At 45.7% G+C, this 21732-nt stretch overlaps 1 protein-coding gene across 1 annotated transcript; it reads right to left on the bottom strand.

Annotated features, from left to right (window-relative positions):
• Positions 1-564: 564 nt before the first annotated feature.
• On the bottom strand, positions 565-19844 carry ddx56 (DEAD (Asp-Glu-Ala-Asp) box helicase 56). The gene is made up of 14 exons (XM_075455705.1): positions 19725-19844; positions 17079-17240; positions 16767-16921; positions 16316-16486; positions 15080-15170; positions 14705-14946; positions 14478-14621; positions 10005-10118; positions 6851-6945; positions 6618-6691; positions 6420-6509; positions 6234-6339; positions 1517-1617; positions 565-946 (listed from the first exon to the last, which is right to left on the bottom strand). Exons 1-14 carry the CDS (start codon positions 19779-19781, stop codon positions 860-862), a joined length of 1689 nt encoding a protein of 562 aa, XP_075311820.1. The 5' UTR covers positions 19782-19844; the 3' UTR covers positions 565-859.
• Between the last annotated feature and the right edge of the window lie 1888 nt (positions 19845-21732).

Here is a 21732-nt window from a genome sequence, read left to right as displayed (position 1 = left end):
CCACCTTCTTCAAGCTTCCACGTGTTGTGTGTTCAGAGATGGTGTTCTGCATTCCTTGGTTGGAACGAGTGCTTATTGGAGCTACTGTTGCCTTCCTATCATCTGGAACCAGTCTGCCCATTCCCCTCTGAGCTCTCACAGCAACAAGGCATTTTCATCCACACAACAGAAAGAGAAAATATCCAGTGACCGCTCACTGGATATTTTCTCTGTTTCGGACCCCAGAGACGGTTGTGGGTGAAAATCCCAGCAGATCAGCAGTTTCTGAAACACTCAGACCAGCCCATCTGGCAGCCAGCCCCCGTTCTGATGCTCGCTTTGAACTTCAGCAGGTTGTCTTGACCACCTCTACATGCTGAAATGCATTGAGTTGTGGCCATGGATTGGCTGATTAACTGTTTGTGTTAACAAGCAATTGAACAGGTGTACCTAATAAAGTGGCTGGTGAGTGTGTATGTATATATATATATATATATATATATGGATTTTGAAATGTTAAACACTCTTCAGTGGTGATAAAAACCATCATAAGTAACAGCACACATTGGACCCATTAGAACTGAATCACATTGACTTAAAGAAAGAATTTATTACAATAAACATTTGAGATTATGCAGAACAGATGCAGTAGAAATGTGATGCATACAGCACTCACAATGTCAGGTACACCCTAAACCCTGGACACATAAATCAGTCAGTTTAATCCATGGCCCATCCAGCCTCCGCTCTCTTATGATCCAGAGTCCTCAGAGTTTAAATATATCTCACATGGTCCAGCAGCAGAGCCTGAAGTGTCTCCTGAAGTGGAGAAGGTCCCTGAACAGTTCGAGCCTCCGGGACCCTTTCATGTCCAGGTGGGCTACGACTTGCTTGCTTTGCCTGCTTTTTTGTTTCTCCCTCCGGTATACCGAAAGCTCTTGAGCGGGTTCCTCCCCTGGATGTTCTTCTACCAGAGACAAAATGGTTTATTTCAGTATTTATTGGTTTATTTTTTTTTCTATCTGAATGAAATCCAGAAGAAAGTTTGATTTTGGTTTTGTAAAATGTGACAAAACAGGTTTGAACTAAATCCTTTACAGTTAAACACATACAAACCATGCACATTCCAGACTTAAAAGATTTTAAAAAGAGTTATTGGATAGCTGCAACATAAGATCCACTGTTACTAATTCATTAAAGTCTCCATTTATTTGTTAAGCTCACGCTAAAATTTTAAAATGACTGATTTTGTTCCTCAAAATCCCCACAATATCAAAATGGGAAGACAAGAAACCGACTCAGTCTGTCATATTAAGAATTTAGGAGAATTCAATAAAGGATGAAGCACAAAGCCGATCCTTTAAAGTTTATACTAAAGCCATCATTCGTTATCAGAGGTAGGATCTTTTATTGATCTGATCAGAAAATAAATGCTCTTGAGATTTAAAATCCCTTTTCCAAGAGAATCCCGGCCAAGAGCGGAAGCAGCTCAGGGCAACGGAAACAACCGAACCCGACAACTCCACCTGAGCCTCACCTTAAAGCTGCCCTTTAGGACTCCCTCGGGATTGGTCTTTACCCTCTTCTTCCTCCTCTTGCCTCCGAACGGGTTCACTATGCCTCTCAGAGTCTCAGGAACTGCAGGAAAACAAATCATAAACGGCATTTTCTTTATTCAACTTCTATACCAGCAGAAACCATCTCAGGCAGCAATTAGTACAGCCCAATTTAGTACAGCCTTCAGGAATGATCAGAAGGAAAAAGTCTAGAGTGAAGACGGTAAATGTCTGAGCTTTAAATGACACATTTATGGGTAATCTTCACCATCTTAGTAGCTACGTCAATGACCTCTGACTGCAAAAAAAAGAAGTCAAGAGAGGAGAAAGCCCTGCGTGTCCATCGCTAACGGCGCGTTCACAACAAACGCGGTGCGAGTGATCGTGTCTGGGTCAGTGACATCATCCGGTGGTGCATTCAGCTCGGATAATTTCACCGCCTTCTCCAGGAGTTGCGTCTGGGTGGCGGCCGCTTCCAGCGGTATTTCAGGCTCACCAGGCCCAGTTTGATGGCCTGCTCGGGAGGATCGGTGCCGTGATCTCTCGGCGGGACGCCGGCTGCAGGCGCTCCGCAGCTGGGCCGCGGCTCCGTTTCAGCTGCGGGGCGCCTGTGGTTGGTGTCCTGCCGAGAGATCGCGGCGCCGGTCCTCCCGAGCGGGTCGTCGGGCTGGGTCCTGGTGGGCCTGGGGTGCCGCTGGAGGCGGCCGTCATCCAGACGCAACTCCTGGAGAAGGCGCTGATTTAATTTTTTTATTTTATTTAGTCAGGGACCATGTGCAAAGTACATTAATTACAAAGTAAAGAGATGACCTGCACCAGATTGTAGCTTAGAAGCTAATTTCCATCTGCAGTCCCATCTGCATGTCACAGACACGACTCCATTTCAGCTGCGGAGCGCCTGTCCATCTGTCTCCACGTCACTGTCGTCCAGAATCTCAACGCTGATAGGCTGTCTGACGCTATTATTTCGCCAAAGTTGGATTTTTTGAACTCGCGCGGATCGCATAATTTCGCTTGCGCGGCGGTAATCGCCTCACCGCGCCGCCGGCTCGAATCCGCGTCTATTCGCGTCTTTGCATTGACTTTGTATGCAATCGCGTTGCCCGACCGCGTCCGGTGTGAACGCACCGTAAGAAGTGTTCTGGGGAGGAAATGCGAGGAAGAGAAAAACCAGCGACTTTCTGCTTTTTAGAGAAGCTGGAACATGTGAATAGTTTAAATCCAGACTCCACTCCTGAAAACAGAGTGGACGGGTGAGCCTGTCTTTTGTGTGGTGTTGGTGCCAGTTCAGCCATGTAATTCAGGAGGTCCAAATACCAAAGTGAAGAAAGCTCCACGTGAATGCTGTGATCTGTGGAAGCCATCAGTGTGTAACAGCAGCAGAAGTATCATTAAAGGCCTACAGAAAGCTGACACTACACCCAATACATAATGATAATACATACACAGAGGAACGTGTATGTATTATCATACCCGTCCCACTGGGAGGAGGCCCCGGGGTAGACCCAGGACACGTTGGAGAGACTATGTCTCTCGGCTGGCCTGGGAACGCCTCGGGGTCCCCCCAGAAGAGCTGGAGGAAGTGGCCGGGGACAGGGACGTCTGGGTCTCTTTGCTCAAGCTGCTGCCCCCGCGACCCGATCCCCGGACCAGCGGAAGATGATGGATGGATGGATGGATGGATACACAGAGGAACAATAATGATCATTGGACTCTACACCAAAACATTTCATAAATGCATGAAATTTGCGATTTTGAATTTGCCGCTAGGAAAACCTTCCTGGAATTCCAGACTGGGGGCGGGGCTTCCGTGTGACGTCACAAGTGCCATGGTTTTTCCTGGCTGCCTCAGTGTTGCCAATTTAGCTAGATTTAGCGACTTTTGGCCATCTCTGGCGACAAAAAAAAATAATCTAGCGACTTTCGGGCTCAATCTGGCTGAATCTAGCAACAATTCAACTTGTTTTGTGAGTGACAAATCAGTTGCCCCGCGACACCATACAAGCCGAGACAGAAGCACTGCAGGACGGTGGCAACCCGGTATTTCCTGTCAAAACCGCAGTTTCAAGCTAGCTACAACGAGGGTAGGTTCACTTCCTGTTTTCAAAACAACAGCACGTAATGGCTTTCCCTATGATAAAAGGCAACGGGTATTTTATTTTGTCAAAATAACAGGAAGTGCGTTGCTCACTGCGGCTAGCTTTAGCAGCGCCGAATTCGTCGGAACAAAATTGTAAACAGCCGGTATTTTGTCAGGTTTTCAACACGTTGGGGATCTAAACGACTACTTTCTCACCTGAAAAGTTTCAAATGTTGCGGGGACAGAGGAAGCAGAGAGACCTGCGGTCGGAACTTGTGTCTGTGCCTCCCTGTCCGCCTGCCTCCTCTCTGGTGAAATCAGCCGGAGCCATCCCGCCGTGCTCAGCTCCCTGCGGTGCTCAGCTCCCTGCGGTGCGGACACTCAGGGGGAATCCACCTGGCGGAGAGCGGACACACCGCGGGATGGTTGCCCTGAAATCAGCCGGCAGAGCGATCATCAAGAGCCCCGACGTGGACATGATCGCCCTGCCGGCTGATTTCCACTCTCCACCTGGCAGAGTGTGTTCGCTCTCCGCCAGGTGGATTCCTGTCCGACCGCGGGTCTCTCTGCTTCCTCTGCCCCCGGTGGTGTGAGCTGCTGGTGCTGAGGACAACACACGCACTTCGTACATCTACTCGCAATAAAAACTGCACTGAACCCAACGTTTTATATTTCCAAGCGACGTCCCGCGGCACACATCGAAATTTGCCGTGAAGAAGCTGTCCAGGTCTGGCAAACTGCTGGCTTCGCTACTAGAACTACTGGGGGTTGTTCCAGCAGCTGGCACTCGTGACGTCACGCACCTGTCGTTCCAGTTTGCCAAATTCGAGTCAAATGTGGTGATAGTTTATTGGGCCTAATCAGGACTATCCAGGGGCCTAAAATTATTTTAAAATCATAAAAAAATTCCATGGTATATAAGGAATCGATCTGCTATTTCAGTTTTGTGCAAAAAAAAAAAAAAAAAAAAAAAAAAAAAAAAAAAAAAAAAAAATCACCTTTCTGTAGGCCTTTAATGCTGTTGTTATGACTTAACTGTCTCGGTTTACTCAGTTACTCAGTTTCAGAAGTGAGACATGTCTCACGTCTCCTCCTCACAGCATGATCGATACCCGCAGCTTTCCTGTTTTTTCCATTAAGATCATGTAAAGCGATTTGTTACATGACAACTTCTTACTTTAATTTCACATCATAATAAAAAGAAATGTTTAGACCACCAGATACAGGCTAAATGAGCCTGTACATCTGACTTTAACCACCAATGGCTCCATTCTCTGTTCTAATCCGATGCTCTTAAGCAGTCGTACACGGGGCCGAGTCTGGTGGGGGTCCGAGTCCGGTGGGGGCGAGTCTGGTGGGGGGCCAAGTCTAATGGGGCCGAGTCGGGGGGGGGGGGGGGCTGAGTCTAATGGGGCCCGAGTCTGGTGGGGGGCCGAGTCTGGTGGGGGGGCCGAGTCTGGTGGGGGGCTGAGTCTGGGGGGAGGCGAGTCTGGTGGGGGGGGCGAGTCTGGTGGGGGCCGATGAGCGGCAGAGCCAAGAGGCTCAGCTCTGAGCTAATTATAAGATGCTCTGATGATCAAACCATATAGTGACTGAACACCGCAGCTGAGTTTGTAAAGGCCAGTTGGACAAATCGAGCCCTAAAACTTGATTTAACAACGGTGGATTCACAAACTTCACCTGGTGACATTAAAACAATAAAAAGGGAAGAAAAAAAACTGAGGAATAAAGTGCCGATCATCATCAACCCCAGGTTTATATCCTCCCCTCTTGGATTGGACAGACTTAACACAACACCGGCTCTAAAGCCGGGAAGAACACCGTAAATACCAGACTATAGAGCGCACCTGAATATAAGCCGCACCTCTAATTTAAAAGGAAAATCCATTTTGTACTCGTATAGGCCACATCGGATTATAAGCCGGTCTCCGATATTTACAAAGAAAGATGTTTTCTTTCTATAATTTTTGGGGGTTTTTATGCCTTTAATGGACAGGATAGTTGAAGAGAGACAGGAAGCAGGGGGCAGAGAGAGGGGGAATGACATGCAGCAAAGGGCCGTCCAATTTTTAAACTTTTAATCAAATGCGTTTTGTAACAGTGCCTGTAACTCCGATGGTTTCAACTTAAATACCTATCGGTAATTCTAGTGATCTAATGTTCCATGGCAAAATGTTTTTTGGCGGCATGAAAAAAAAGAAAGAAAAAAAAACATGAGCCATATTATAAGCCGCGGTGCTCAAAGCCTGGAAAAAAAGTAGCGGCTTATAGTTCGGAAATTACAGTACCTAAATGATGAATCTAAGATGCAGAAAGTCTGACAGAAAATCATTGAAGAATATATTAACAATAAGCTTTTGTCCACTTTATAACAGCACATCAGTTACACTGGATCCAAACTCGGCCACGTTCCCTCACATTTCATCAAATAATTTTTTTAAAACTAGTGCATCATATCTTCCTTTTATTTCAGATATTTTAATATATATTTAGGAACATATAATTGAGAGTACTTAAGATCTTTTCCCACTTCAGTAGCGACTGATATGACTGCTTTTTATGGTATTACCAGCACTGCAGTAACGCATTAATTCCCCCCTCGTGTGTTCGGGCCTTACCGAGATAGTCAGGTATGTTCTTCATGTGAGGCTGGACGACGGCAGGATGCAGGTCTTTGTCGTGTCTGAGCAGCTGCAGATCTCTGGGGTTGTCTTCAAAATATGTCTGCGTGACAGCAGAAGCATCGGGTCAGCACGGGAGAACATGTCTCCGGCTTATTTTAAGTGCCGCCGGCCGTCTCTCACCTTCAGTTTCTCTGAGTTGAGCAGCTCCTGCTTGATCTCTTTCAGCCTGGCCTCCCTCACCGCCTGCTTCGTCACCGCACGCATCGCATCCTGAGAGGGAAAAGCCAACAGCTCGAGTGCTGACAGCAAACAGCACAGCAACATTGTGGTCTGGACATTTCAGAAGTGAATTCTGTGAGAAACTGGTTTGATACTCACTCTGCACCTGTATCTGAAGCCTTCGATCTCCTCCATTTTAAACTCATAAGGCTTCAGAACAGAATCAGCATTATCTAAAGACAAGATATTCACACACGCTCCGGTTAGCATCAGAGAGTCGCAGCCTTATTTTGTGCATGTGTCCTAAAATGGTGGCAAAAACCCATAAAACTGTAGTTTCACTGGGTTCTGGTGCAACTGATGACTAATGTGACAGCAGGAATAAACCTCACCTCCACTGAGAGCTTCCTCCACATCTGCCAGCAAAGTGAGCTCAGTGTGAGAGATGAGGGACAGAGCTGTGCCCGGGTTGTCTGCTCTGGCCGTTCTACAGAAACACAGGAAAAAGGAATTATCGCAGCAGATCAAACAATCCCAGAGAGCACAGAAGCTGCAGAAGCTGCACAGAAGCTGCTCTGAAGCTGCAGAGAAGCTAAACAGAAGCTGCTCTGAAGCTGCAGAGAAGCTAAACAGAAGCTGCACAGAAGCTGCACAGAAGCTGCAGAGAAGCTGCAGAGAAGCTGCACAGAAGCTGCTCTGAAGCTGCACAGAAGCTTCTGAAGCTGCACAGAGGCTGCACAGAAGCTGCAGAGAAGCTGCAGAGAAGCTGCACAGAAGCTGCTCTGAAGCTGCACAGAAGCTTCTGAAGCTGCACAGAAGCTGCACAGAAGCTTCTGAAGCTGCGCAGAAGCTGCGCAGAAGCTTCTGAAGCTGCGCAGAAGCTGCGCTGAAGCTGCACAGAAGCTGCTCTGAAGCTGCACAGAAGCTGCTGAAGCTGCTCTGAAGCTGCTGAAGCTGCACAGAAGCTGCTGAAGCTGCGCAGAAGCTTCTGAAGCTGCGCAGAAGCTGCGCTGAAGCTGCACAGAAGCTGCTCTGAAGCTGCACAGAAGCTGCTGAAGCTGCTCTGAAGCTGCTGAAGCTGCACAGAAGCTGCTGAAGCTGCTCTGAAGCTGCTGAGAAGCTGCTGGAGCTGCTGAAGCTGCTCTGAAGCTGCTCTGAAGCTGCTGAAGCTGCTCTGAAGCTGCTCTGAAGCTGCTCTGGAGCTGCTCTGAAGCTGCTCTGAAGCTGCTCTGGAGCTGCTGAAGCTGCTCTGAAGCTGCTCTGAAGCTGCTCTGGAGCTGCTGAAGCTGCACTGAAGCTGCTCTGAAGCTGCTGAAGCTGCACAGAAGCTGCTGAAGCTGCACAGAAGCTGCTGAAGCTGCACTGAAGCTGCTGAAGCTGCACTGAAGCTGCTGAAGCTGCACAGAAGCTGCTGAAGCTGCACTGAAGCTGCTGAAGCTGCACTGAAGCTGCTGAAGCTGCACAGAAGCTGCTGAAGCTGCACAGAAGCTGCTGAAGCTGCTGAAGCTGCTCTGAAGCTGCTGAAGCTGCTCTGAAGCTGCTGAGAAGCTGCTGGAGCTGCTGGAGCTGCTGAAGCTGCACTGAAGCTGCTGAAGCTGCTCTGAAGCTGCTCTGAAGCTGCTGAAGCTGCACAGAAGCTGCTGAAGCTGCTGAAGCTGCACAGAAGCTGCACAGAAGCTGCTGAAGCTGCACAGAAGCTGCACAGAAGCTGCTGAAGCTGCACAGAAGCTGCACAGAAGCTGCTGAAGCTGCACAGAAGCTGCACAGAAGCTGCACAGAAGCTGCACAGAAGCTGCTGGAGCTGCTGAAGCTGCACTGAAGCTGCTCTGAAGCTGCTGAAGCTGCACAGAAGCTGCTGAAGCTGCACAGAAGCTGCTGAAGCTGCAGAGAAGCTGCTGAAGCTGCACAGAAGCTGCTGAAGCTGCAGAGAAGCTGCTGGAGCTGCTGAGAAGCTGCTGGAGCTGCTGAGAAGCTGCTGGAGCTGCTGAGAAGCTGCTGGAGCTGCTGAAGCTGCACTGAAGCTGCTCTGAAGCTGCTGAAGCTGCAGAGAAGCTGCAGAGAAGCTGCAGAGAACAGGGTTCCTACAGGTTTCTTCAAGTCAAATTTAAGTCTTTTTAAGACCTTTTTAAGACCATTTATAAAAAAATAATACCTATTTCACGGCCTATTTCACAGACCTACCGGCAAAGAAAAACTTTTTTTTTTTTTTTTTTAAATTTGTTCATTTATTTCTCAAACAAATGAAAGTGTGGACTGTGTAAAGCATTGATGAAACATTGCAGCATAGTAGTAGTAAACGCTACAACACCACAGCACAGACACAGACAACAAGCCAAACAGAGGTGTGAAAAATCAAAGAAAATTTCAGCAGACCACAAAAAAGTTTAACTGACACAGCTAAGTTGTTTTTTAACATTGGTTATGTTAGCTAGCTACTTATTCCATGCTGGGAATATGGGGAGTAGAGAGAACTATAAATAATGAAAATCAACTTAAAAATGTGTCGTTTCGTTGAGGCTCTCATCGAACATAAGAACGGACGGTGATTTGTTTACCATGGACACCAGTTCCTCTTTAATATACACAGCTAAACCAAACTTGGCTATGTACGCCGTTTTGTCGGGACCACAAGTAATTGTGGCAGCGATGTCGGAATCGGGGAACATGCATTTAAACAACTCTGAAATACCTTTGTTTCCATTATATGAATGGTGTTTGGCGATTGTGTTAGGAGTCCACAACACCTCTGCTTTCATGGTTGGTGTGGACCCAAAAGCTGTTTGCAGATCTACTCACAGTTAACGTGTCTGCTAGCTCAGATACATTAATAGCTAACTGGCTAGCGTTGGCCGGTTGAAACACCCCAGCGATGGAAGGAGTTTGATCCTTCGCTTTGATATTTTTCATGTGCTTGAAGGACTTGGCGTGAGACTCTACGACATTTCCCCATAATCCCAGCAAGAAATGGGAAGCAAGGAAACGCAAACAAATGTTGAAAAACAACATAACGGCGTAAGTTAAACTTTCTTGTTTTCTGCTGAGATTTGCCTTGATTTTTCACGCTTCTGCTTGGCTTGTTGCTGTGGTCTGTGTCAGTGCTGTAGCAATGTGATCGGACCCGGGGCGGAGCGGTAGCGGCAGCGTTGCGTTCTCAATGATTGGTTCCGCCACTCTTCATTTAGGCTACGTTAGTTAGGCTTTTCAAAATAATAGTAGCCTAGTTGACAAATGAAACGTTCGAGGAGAATGCGATACGGAGAAGTTACTGCACAAATTTTAATACCCAGATATCAAAATTCAAGACTTTTTCAAGTCTTTTTAAGGTATTATTTCCAAATTCATAAATTCAATGCTTTTAAGACTTTTTAAGACCCCGCGGGAACCCTGAGAGAAGCTGCAGAGAAGCTGCTGGAGCTGCTGAAGCTGCACTGAAGCTGCTCTGAAGCTGCACAGAAGCTGCTGAAGCTGCTCTGAAGCTAATCTGAAGCTGCTGAAGCTGCACAGAAGCTGCTGGAGCTGTTGAAGCTGCACTGAAGCTGTACCCACCTGCCAACTCGATGAATGTAGGATTCCACAGTTGTGGGGAAATCAAAGTTGATGACATTGGAAATATTTTGGAAGTCCACACCTCTGGTAACTCCAAACTCCTTATCTTTAACTCTGAAAAGACAATTCACAACATTAATGGAGTCATTTTGACGATTACATCTAGAGATCAAGACATTTAAAAGACCACAGAATGCTGTTGGAAATCTGTCTCTTGGGCTTTGTTCACACTTTGTGCTCAAATACGTCCCGAACGATCCCGAGTGGACAGTCCCACCATAGAGTAACTGAGGCCCCGATCAGAGACAGTCTGGGACACGCGTGGTCTGATCAGAGACAGTCTGGGACACGTGTGTTCTGATCAGAGACAGTCTGGGACACGTGTGTTCTGATCAGAGACAGTCTGGGACACGTGTGTTCTGATCTGATACAGTCTGGGACACGCATGTTCTGATCAGAGACAGTCCGGGACACACGTGTTCTGATCAGAGACAGTCTGGGACACGCGTGTTCTGATCAGAGACAGTCTGGGACACGCGTGGTCTGATCAGAGACAGTCCGGGACACGCGTGTTCTGATCAGAGACAGTCCGGGACACGTGTGTTCTGATCAGAGACAGTCCGGGACACGTGTGTTCTGATCAGAGACAGTCCGGGACACGCGTGTTCTGATCAGAGACAGTCTGGGACACGTGTGTTCTGAGAGAGTCAGGATCAAGCGCAGGCGATTCTTCTTCGTTTCATGAAGAAAGAAAGGAGAGCAGCGCGCTGCAGACAAGGAGACAACGTGTAAGTTTAACTTATTAAAGTGATACTCCGGAGTAGATTCAACCTGGGGTCATTTGAACCGTGACATCCAGCCAAGTAGCCCACCCGCAGTTTTTTCGATATTGGCTGAACATCAGCTGAGTTACTGAGTTATCCCGAATAGCTTCGTACAAGGGTTAATGGATCCTGGCAGTATCTCCAAAATTACCACACTAAAATCACATGCCATGACACCAAACTTCTACAGTAGTACAAATATGGTCTGTACTCACAAAACGATGCATTTGGAAGTTTGTAAGACAACAAAGCATGGCTGCTCAATTTCTCCATTGATAAAATAATTTCACAACTCTACAACATAAAAATTCATAAAAAAAACATGTAGAATATAGCATATACTTTGTTGTCTACAGTAGTAGATCAACCCTCATCTTACTTTGAAGCTCCCAGCTCTCTGAAGTGACGTCGACGCAGCTTTAGCTGCAGAGAAGCTATCAGGCTTGTGTTGATAATAATAAACTCCTGGACTATGTACAAACTTCCAAATGCATTGTTTGGTGAGTACAGACCATATTTGTACTACTGTAGAAGTTTGGTGTCATGGCATGTGATTTTAGTGTGGTAATTTTGGAGATACTGCCAGGATCCATTAACCCTTGTATGAAGCTATTCGGGATAACTCAGTAACTCAGCTGATGTTCAGCCAATATCGAAAAAACTGCGGGTGGGCTACTTGGCTGGATGTCACGGTTCAAATGACCCCAGGGTGAATCTACTCCGGAGTATCACTTTAAACACGCGCCGGTTCTGTCTGTGTGGTATGATGAAACATTTCAGCCGTGATAGCATGACATGGGGCGTAGCTACCGACAACCACACACCTCCGTTAGATTCGTTCCTATAGAACCATGAAAAGACCCGACCAATTACGTCTCCCAAATGTATTACAACAACCCCTGGATACGAATACATGCAGAGCAAAAAAATTTACCGAAGCAATTGGAATTTACATCGCATCTGCTATGCGCCCATATTCCACTGTAGAAGAGGCAGGATTCAGATATCTATTACATGTGCTCGAACCTCGCTACACGCCTCCTTGGGCACTGTACCGAAAATGTACCGAACCGTAGGATCCGTACCGAGGTACGTACCGAACCGTGAGTTTTTTGTACCGTTCCACCCCTATCAGGGACACGCGTGTTCTGATCTGAGAGAGTCAGGGACACGCGTGGTCTGATCAGAGACAGTCAGGGACACGCGTGTTCTGATCAGAGACAGTCTGGGACACGCGTGTTCTGATCAGAGACAGTCTGGGACACGCGTGTTCTGATCAGAGACAGTCTGGGACACGCGTGTTCTGATCAGAGACAGTCTGGGACACGTGTGTACTGATCAGAGACAGTCTGGGACACGCGTGTTCTGATCAGAGACAGTCTGGGACACGCGTGGTCTGATCAGAGACAGTCCGGGACACGCGTGGTCTGATCAGAGACAGTCCGGGACACGCGTGTTCTGATCAGAGACAGTCTGGGACACGCGTGGTCTGATCAGAGACAGTCTGGGACACGCGTGTTCTGATCAGAGACAGTCTGGGACACGCGTGGTCTGATCAGAGACAGTCTGGGACACGCGTGTTCTGATCAGAGACAGTCAGGGACACGCGTGTTCTGATCAGAGACAGTCAGGGACACGCGTGTTCTGATCAGAGACAGTCTGGGACACGCGTGGTCTGATCAGTGACAGTCTGGGACACGCGTGTTCTGATCTGATACAGTCTGGGACACGCGTGTTCTGATCTGATACAGTCTGGGACACGCGTGGTCTGATCAGAGACAGTCTGGGACACGCGTGGTCTGATCAGAGACAGTCTGGGACACGCGTGTTCTGATCTGATACAGTCTGGGACACGCGTGGTCTGATCAGAGACAGTCTGGGACACGTGTGTTCTCATCAGAGACAGTCTGGGACACGCGTGGTCTGATCAGAGACAGTCTGGGACACGCGTGTTCTGATCAGAGACAGTCCGGGACACGCGTGTTCTGATCAGAGACAGTCTGGGACACGCGTGGTCTGATCAGAGACAGTCTGGGACACGCGTGTTCTGATCAGAGACAGTCTGGGACACGCGTGTTCTGATCAGAGACAGTCTGGGACACGTGTGTTCTCATCAGAGACAGTCTGGGACACGCGTGGTCTGATCAGAGACAGTCTGGGACACGCGTGTTCTGATCAGAGACAGTCCGGGACACGCGTGTTCTGATCAGAGACAGTCTGGGACACGCGTGGTCTGATCAGAGACAGTCTGGGACACGCGTGTTCTGATCAGAGACAGTCTGGGACACGCGTGTTCTGATCAGAGACAGTCTGGGACACGCGTGGTCTGATCAGAGACAGTCCGGGACACGCGTGGTCTGATCAGAGACAGTCCGGGACACGCGTGTTCTGATCAGAGACAGTCTGGGACACGCGTGGTCTGATCAGAGACAGTCTGGGACACGCGTGTTCTGATCAGAGACAGTCCGGGACACGCGTGTTCTGATCAGAGACAGTCTGGGACACGCGTGGTCTGATCAGAGACAGTCTGGGACACGCGTGTTCTGATCAGAGACAGTCAGGGACACGCGTGTTCTGATCAGAGACAGTCAGGGACACGCGTGTTCTGATCAGAGACAGTCTGGGACACGCGTGGTCTGATCAGTGACAGTCTGGGACACGCGTGTTCTGATCTGATACAGTCTGGGACACGCGTGGTCTGATCAGAGACAGTCTGGGACACGCGTGGTCTGATCAGAGACAGTCTGGGACACGCGTGGTCTGATCAGAGACAGTCTGGGACACGCGTGTTCTGATCTGATACAGTCTGGGACACGCGTGGTCTGATCAGAGACAGTCTGGGACACGTGTGTTCTCATCAGAGACAGTCTGGGACACGCGTGGTCTGATCAGAGACAGTCTGGGACACGCGTGTTCTGATCAGAGACAGTCCGGGACACGCGTGTTCTGATCAGAGACAGTCTGGGACACGCGTGGTCTGATCAGAGACAGTCTGGGACACGCGTGTTCTGATCAGAGACAGTCAGGGACACGCGTGTTCTGATCAGAGACAGTCAGGGACACGCGTGTTCTGATCAGAGACAGTCTGGGACACGCGTGGTCTGATCAGAGACAGTCTGGGACACGTGTGTTCTGATCTGATACAGTCTGGGACACGCGTGTTCTGATCTGATACAGTCTGGGACACGCGTGGTCTGATCAGAGACAGTCTGGGACACGCGTGGTCTGATCAGAGACAGTCTGGGACACGCGTGGTCTGATCAGAGACAGTCTGGGACACGCGTGTTCTGATCTGATACAGTCTGGGACACGCGTGGTCTGATCAGAGACAGTCTGGGACACGTGTGTTCTCATCAGAGACAGTCTGGGACACGCGTGGTCTGATCAGAGACAGTCTGGGACACGCGTGGTCTGATCAGAGACAGTCTGGGACACGCGTGTTCTGATCAGAGACTTTCACTGCTCCTTCTGCTCACCTACATTCTGATTTAAACTTTTCTTGATATCGTCACCTTGCTGTAGAGGTCGTAAAGAGCTTCAGCTTCTTCAGCTTGATAATCTAAACCTTCACATTCTGTTTTTATCAGTCTGGAGTTGCTGCTGGTCCACAGGCCAGCCAGCTTAATGTCTGAGTGTTACTCTGACTCACTTTCTTCCTTTCTCTGGGGCTTTTTTCTTCTTCTCCTTTCCCGGTGTTGGCTGTGAAGAAGCTGCGGGGTCAGCCAAACTCTGCTCATCTGTGGCAATGATGTAGTCATAAAATCCCTGATTAAACTGGGTGATGATGTGACACCTGCCAGAGGAGCAAAGGGAAACCAATGTGAACAAAAAGGGACTTCACATTCTCAACTCTTTAACTCAGTTTGAAGCTCTCACCTCGACTGAACGGGGAGCTCAGAATTAAGCACGCAGGCGGGGATGCTGAACTGTTCCAGGAACAGTTTGAGTCTGTAGCTCCGCTCCACGGTTCCCACGAACACCAGCGTCTTTCCCTGAACCAGCCGCAGCTTCAGCAGCGCGTACATGAGCAGGAACTTGTCCTCCTCCTCACATTTGATGCTGTACTGCTGCAGCTGGCTGCTGTCCGGGAGCTGGGAGCCCTGAAGCTTCAGGATCACCTGAGGACACACGGGTCCAAGAAGACAAAAGACACCAAACAATGAACAAAGACCGGGAGAAATGGCCGTTCCAGCTGGACAATCCATGTGCCCGAGAATGATTTCAGGAAGGGGAGCGTGAAAAGGACGTTACAGGGTTGTGCAGCAGCAGCTCCTTTAAGGCCTGGACTTCTTCATTGAAGGTGGCCGACATGAGGAACGACTGGTAGATCTTCGGCAAATGGCTGTTAAAACACAAGTTTCCACAGAACACATCAATGAAACACTGATTCTGTTTCATTTTAATATTAAAGCAAAACACAAACCAAAGCTGGACCAAAAGTACGCTCCACCATCCTGATCCGGACTAAGATGAAGACTTCTGAAGGAAAAGAGCACCATGTGCTGGGGCTTTCTTTTAAACCATTTACCCCTCCATTATTCTTTCTAAAGTTTAACTCCTCTATCAGCTACTTTTTTGTTTTACTGCCATTCTAAAGGAGACTGTAGATACTTGTATTTTCCTGCCGTTTAGAATCAGAATCGCTTTTATTGCCAGGTATGTGGACACACACGAGGAATTTTACTCAGGCTACACCTCGCTCTCTTTAGTGCAACAAGTACAAAAATACACAAAAAATAGAACAAGACTAAAGTAGAAGTGCAAATTGGTGCATGGTGCAAGGATGATATACTGAAGTACCGGTTTTTAGTAACTTAAACTCAAAATGAGCATAATTGTCTTGAGCTTTGACCGTTGGTTTGCTCTTCACTGAAGGTCAAAATGATGTGTCTGGTGTTAAAAAGCCACAGCTGCATGCTAAATAAGTTGTGTAAATAATAGGGTTGCGCGAAAAAAAAATTGATTCATGTACATATCGTGATTTTTTTATGGGATGATTTTAATAATCGATTTTTCTCCCCTGAATCGATTATATTACGTCATATCCATGTCCAGAAAACTTCATTAATTCATTACATTAAGTTACGTTAAAACTAGCTCACATTTGTGCTGTGTGGATATTTCAATTCATTTTGTAACTGTAAACTTTAAAAAATGCTGTACATGTTAAGTACCTCTTTTTGTCTCAGTTGAAATAAATCTCAGCTGCTGGAATGACTGACAGACTGATGTGCATTGTTTATGGGAACGACATTCATTCTAGAAGTTTATGATTCAACTTATTTGTTTTTTAAGGAGGAAGAAAATTGCAATTACTGATTATATTGAATCACAATACTTGTAGAATCGCAATTATCAAGAATCGTGATACAAATCGAATCGGCACCTTCGAATCGTGACACAATGGAATCGTGACCAAAGCATATCGTCCCACCCCTAGTAAATAAGTAAATAAGTTGTGGAAACAATGAGCGTGTTCGTTCTCACCACAACAAGTTCTTCAGGTCGGCCTCAAAACCGAAAGAGAAGAGCAAGTCGGCCTCGTCCACAACCAGCATCTCCAGGGAAGCGTGCAGGAGCAGGTTCTGTGCGCTGAGGTGGGCGAGCACACGGGACGGCGTCCCCACAACCACATCCGGCTTCTCCATCAGGATTGGCCTGCCCATGGACAGTATCACACACACACACACACACACACACCATTACACCCTGTTCCACTGCGTTTCAGTCTAATAAATACACATTTATTACTCAACAATTAAGGTCTGTTGATGTGAAAATGTGTCAGTTTATTCAGGTGTTTTATTCTTATGAAGCACCAATGGGGAGGAGTTTGATCTCTCAAGATTCACTCTGCACAACATTAAATATTCCAGCAGATAAATCCAGCAACAGGTGGACACCAAGGTGGAAGTTACTGAGTGAAAAGCAGGCCGACCTCTGCGTCGACACGTCAGCCATGGCAGAGATGTCAGCCACGCGGACGTCTCTGGAGCAGTAGGACGTCAGCTGTCGGATCATGTTCTTAACCTGCTGACCCAGCTCCTTGGTCGGTACCAGGATGAGAGCTCTCACAGCCTGCTCACGAACAATCTGAAGAAACACCAAACACACAGTTACTGGTCAGGAGGGTGAGGGATGAGTTTAGAGTTTCTGACCAGGACAGCAGACGGAAGAAGAAACGAGCAGCGAGCATCCTTTAATTACGAGACGTTACAGACAGGTGGTGTCACTTCTGGTTGTTTCTCACCTGTTTAGAGGTCAGGATGCGCTGGATGACAGGGACAGCATAAGCTGCCGTCTTCCCCGATCCAGTCCGGGCTCGGGCCAGAAGGTCCTTCCCCTCCAGAGCCAGAGGGATGGCCTTCTCCTGGATCAGAGTGGGCTGAGACCAACCTAGATCTGCAACCGCCTGACACAAGATAACAGCAGGCCGTCTGGAATCAACCACTTTGCTTCAGCATGCTTTTTATTTCAGATTTTCAAATTGACTTTAAGTTCATATTAAAGCCTCGCGGTTTTTGTTTGTTTTATTCCTGGCGGCACAAGTTTCCAAGCAGAAAACAAAGAGAAGCCCAGAAGAAGGCGTAAAGAAACTAAATGCTCTGCCAAAACTTTATTTTCTGTTCCAAAACTCACTCAAACAAGGAGATGCAGCCAAATTAAAGGCCTCAGATTCCATCTGTCGGCTGAACATTGTGTTTAATCAATGATCTTCAACCCTTTTCTTATGAAGTTTCTGTCACTTTATGGATAAAGTTTTTACATCTACAACTGATATGTTGCAGTAATGTCTGTTATCCTGGAGAAAAAAATTCCCCTTAAAATTCCCCAAATTGTGCCAGGAGAGTTGGAAAAATACCCATAAAAGTGCTGCTGTTGAAAAGAGTGCTTTATTATCGTGGAAGGCTTTTTAAAATTGTAAAAAAAAAACACAAGTCAGGATTCACAACTTTTCTTTGAACTGTACAATAAGAAACTTTAAATGTCACCTCGAATAGTTTTAGACAAGATTTAGTTGAACAGAAATCTGCCGACACAGAAAACAACATTACAGGTTGTCCTGAAACCTTTATGTTGTGTTTAAAAAGGAGTTTAAGTTCAAAGAGAATTTATTGATCAGGAGCAGGTGAGCCAACTGGGATCTGAGTATAGTTTACTATAAAATGTTTAAAAATCACTGTAAAAGACAGAAGTTTATTTAAGTGGTAATAACTGGGATGAATTATGTATTATTTCAATCTACAAATATAGAAATTATCAAAAATGTAACAAATTATGTTTAAGTTGGATCTTTTACAAATGTCTCAGAAGACTAAAGTCATCCATACACTTAAGACTTTTTTTCAGAAATTGAGTTAAAACTGTTTAAACTGATTTGTTTAAATAGGACAAGGACTGATGCCTTGATTGAGAATGAAAAAAAATGAGGGGGAAAAGTAGCCTGGGCGAAAGCCGACTGTTGACTCTGTCAAAGTCTGGGAAAACCCAAGAGGAATCCGTTTCCATGGAGGGTGGGACCTTACTCAGCAACTTAAATTCATTGGAGTTCCCTTAACCAATCAGTAATGTTTAGAAAGGACGTAGGTTATGCGCCGAGGTTCATGCTTACTCGCGAATCACGCTTCTCACATCCGCTTTCATTATACCGGTACCATTTGATAAATCAAACTTTTCCCAAAGCCAGTTGGAAGGAGAGCTTCGACATCCTTGCCACTAACAATATTGACGAGGCATTCTCCTCTTGCTCTCGTTTTAATTGTGTAATGCTCTCCAGAGTTGAGACAACTTCATGGATAGCTTCTAGCGTTCTTCCGTCGCCATGTTTATTTCCGCTGCGGTTGAACTACAATTATATGGACTACAATGGACTCCGCGCGTGAGTTCTGCGTCACCACTCGCAACTGTTTGCTGATTGGCAAAACACTGAGCGAACCGAGGTAGGGGGATTTGGCCAGACTATGTGCGGAGCCAAAATCTTTGGGCGGAAGTACGTAGGATGGCGTCGCCAGGCTAGGGGAAAAGAGCCAGTGCAATAGTTTATAAGAAGTACAGTCTTTTACACACATTTTAAAGACTGTAACTATTAAATATTAAAAATCGTGTGTGTCCGTAAGGTGCAGACAGAGTTTTAAAAGCTCTACAGTCTCAATCCAACCATCATTTCTTCATATGTATACACACAACTGGTTCATCCCTTGAGTTAGCAGCCTTTTTTTCTGCTTGAATGATTCATAGGTCAGAGTTAAGTGACTTAACAAAGAAAAAACACATTCCTCTGAAACTGGTCAGGTACAAGAACTGGACTGAGAATGTGTGAAAAAGCAGAAAATGTCCAAAAAAATACACAAAAAAAAACTTTAAAAACTCTACACCGATTTCAAATGAAACAATACATCATATTAAGATTCTTAATGAGCCTGTATCTGTGGACAAAAAAGGGTAATAACAGGTTAACATATTTGAAAAAATATCAAATAAAATAAGGAGGTTTCCTTTCAGTCTAAACTACAGTTAAAATTTTAATATTTAATATTTTTAGTTTAATGTAATTAGTCTCTAAAAGCTCTAATAAGTAGGAATATCTGCCACTCTCAAGACAATTGTTATATTTAGTTATTTGTCCAGTAATTAGATTAATTCAACTCAATGAGTCGATTTAACACAATATAGGAACAATTCAAGAGATTTAGACGTAAATAATCGGTATAACTGTAGCTCGTCACGTCACATCGGTGCTAGCATAACACGAGACAAGTTAGCACAGCCGGGGGGAAATCTAGTTTTTGTGTTAAGTTTTCAAACTTTTTTCCTGCTTTGTGTTTCTCGACTGAAGGGTCAACGTTTCTCCAACAGTTTACTGAAGATTTCCTGACAAGCTGAAGCGGTTTGTTACCTTTAACAGGCGGTCGTCCAAGCCCATCTCATGAAACTGTAGCCTCTCATCAGCCATCTCTACTGCCCACCGCAGTCACACGTGCGTCGCACAGGTTTGACGTCATGTCGCCTTCACGCTCTCGGTAAAATGAGCATTTCTATTCCAACAGAAATATAGCAGCTCTCAGTCAGTTAGATTTAAAAGCCTTATTTATATGCGTTTATCAAAGAGAACTGGATCATACAGTTCAATGGAGAAAATGAATAAATAAACATTAAGGCACTTATTTCCAAAATAGGATTTTTGAAGAAAAGTTTTCTACCAAGCTCCATAATTACAAAAGATAAATATGTAGTTTCTCCTCTCTAATTTGACCAGATTAAAGAAAGCCGGAGATAAACCCTAACCCCAACTGATCCCAGCCATGCATGTCAATTTTATTAATACTTCAGTCACCCAAGATGCAGGTGCAGAAGTAGAGAGCAGCTTTGATAATTTTTTTATATAAATGGTGTGTGATCAGCTTAAGAAATGGGGGTGTTTTCTTAAATCCTGGTTGTCTGACCAAAGGATGTAATTGAGACTATTGGTGGGACAAACAAAGCCAATGAGACTCCCTCGTGACCTTTTAACTCAGTTTTTACTGAGTATATTATCATTTTAATTTAGATTTTCACTTTTTGTCTCACACTATTTTCTGAATATGTTATGATCTAACGATTTTTTGTTATAATTGTGAAGTTTGTCAAATTGTCTGCTAATTTGAATCTTTTCACAAAGCACTTTTGACTTACAGCAGCATTTAGTGGAACTCCTCTACTTTTTATTTCAAACGGGGTTTTTTTCCGATTAACATACATTTTTCGGTTTCCTTTCATTGTTTTGTTTGAATAAGTCTAAATTCTTTATTTCTATGAAAGTATTCATCGTGTTTGCGAAATTCCTTTCTCTTATTTATCAGTTTTCACTCGAAATAAAGTCAAATTTTCTTTGGATATTCTTTCAATTAAAAAAATATCAAAACTGTAGTGACTATTTGTCTATGAAAATAATAATAAAAGAAAAGAAAAAACTGCGGTCGGCAACTTTTTTTTAGTCATATTAGCTTGAACTGTCATGGGATTCAGGAAGTAGAATATTAAATAGGCTGTTTAGGAAAAATAACGAAATCTGTAGCTCCCTCTGAAGCCTGTAATCATGCTTACAAAAACCGAGCGCTCCCGGCTGTTTTTAACCAATCAAGTTAGGGTGGAGGAATCCTACCTGTCAATCACAGCTTGTGCACACGCTGCTGAGCGTGAGTCTGCCCCAGCTTGTGTGCGCTCACACTGGTGTGAACTCACGTGCACAACCTCGTCCACAGAGGGGGAGGGGTTTGGGGGGCGATTCGGAGCTTGTTAGAGGTTGGGGGAGGGACCTGAAAGTTGTGTCAGTTCGAATTTTCCGACTTTAGACTCGCAATTTTTGAAAACCTGCCGACGGCAGCTTTAAGGTTAGCCTATCGAACTCAAATAGTTCCATGACGCACTGTGGGTTTCTGGTTTACGCAATGAGAAGGTCCAAAAACGTCCAAATGTAGTCCATCGTGGGTTTTATTCCGACTTTGCAGGCAAAACAGAACGTGACAAGCTTTATGAGATCCCTTCCTGCCTCTCCTGCTCACCCACCTTGACGAACTGACAACTGAAACTGCTAACTGGTAAAAAAAAAAAAACAAAACATGTGACCACCCAAGTGCGCCCAGAGCTAGTAGGCCTATTTATGTGAAATGCCCACTTCCCAAACAAAAAAAATAATTAAATTAATTACAAACCAATTTATCCTAAACAACTCAAATTAAACAAAAATGCTAATCATCAACCAAAAACTAAGCAAATAATATAAAATCAATCTAAATTCTATGGCTTAACTAGAAATAAAGAAATAGCTCCTACACCAAGGTCTGGATACAATTAATCATATTTTGCAATATTGCCCTTTTTCACACAGTGTACATGAACAAGATAAAAATGTAGATTTTTATATT

This window comes from Odontesthes bonariensis, chromosome 22 (genome assembly GCF_027942865.1).
Source record: "Odontesthes bonariensis isolate fOdoBon6 chromosome 22, fOdoBon6.hap1, whole genome shotgun sequence".
NCBI lineage: Eukaryota > Metazoa > Chordata > Actinopteri > Atheriniformes > Atherinopsidae > Odontesthes > Odontesthes bonariensis.
Note: the sequence above shows the minus strand (reverse complement) of the source record. Positions and strands in the feature narration are given on the sequence as shown.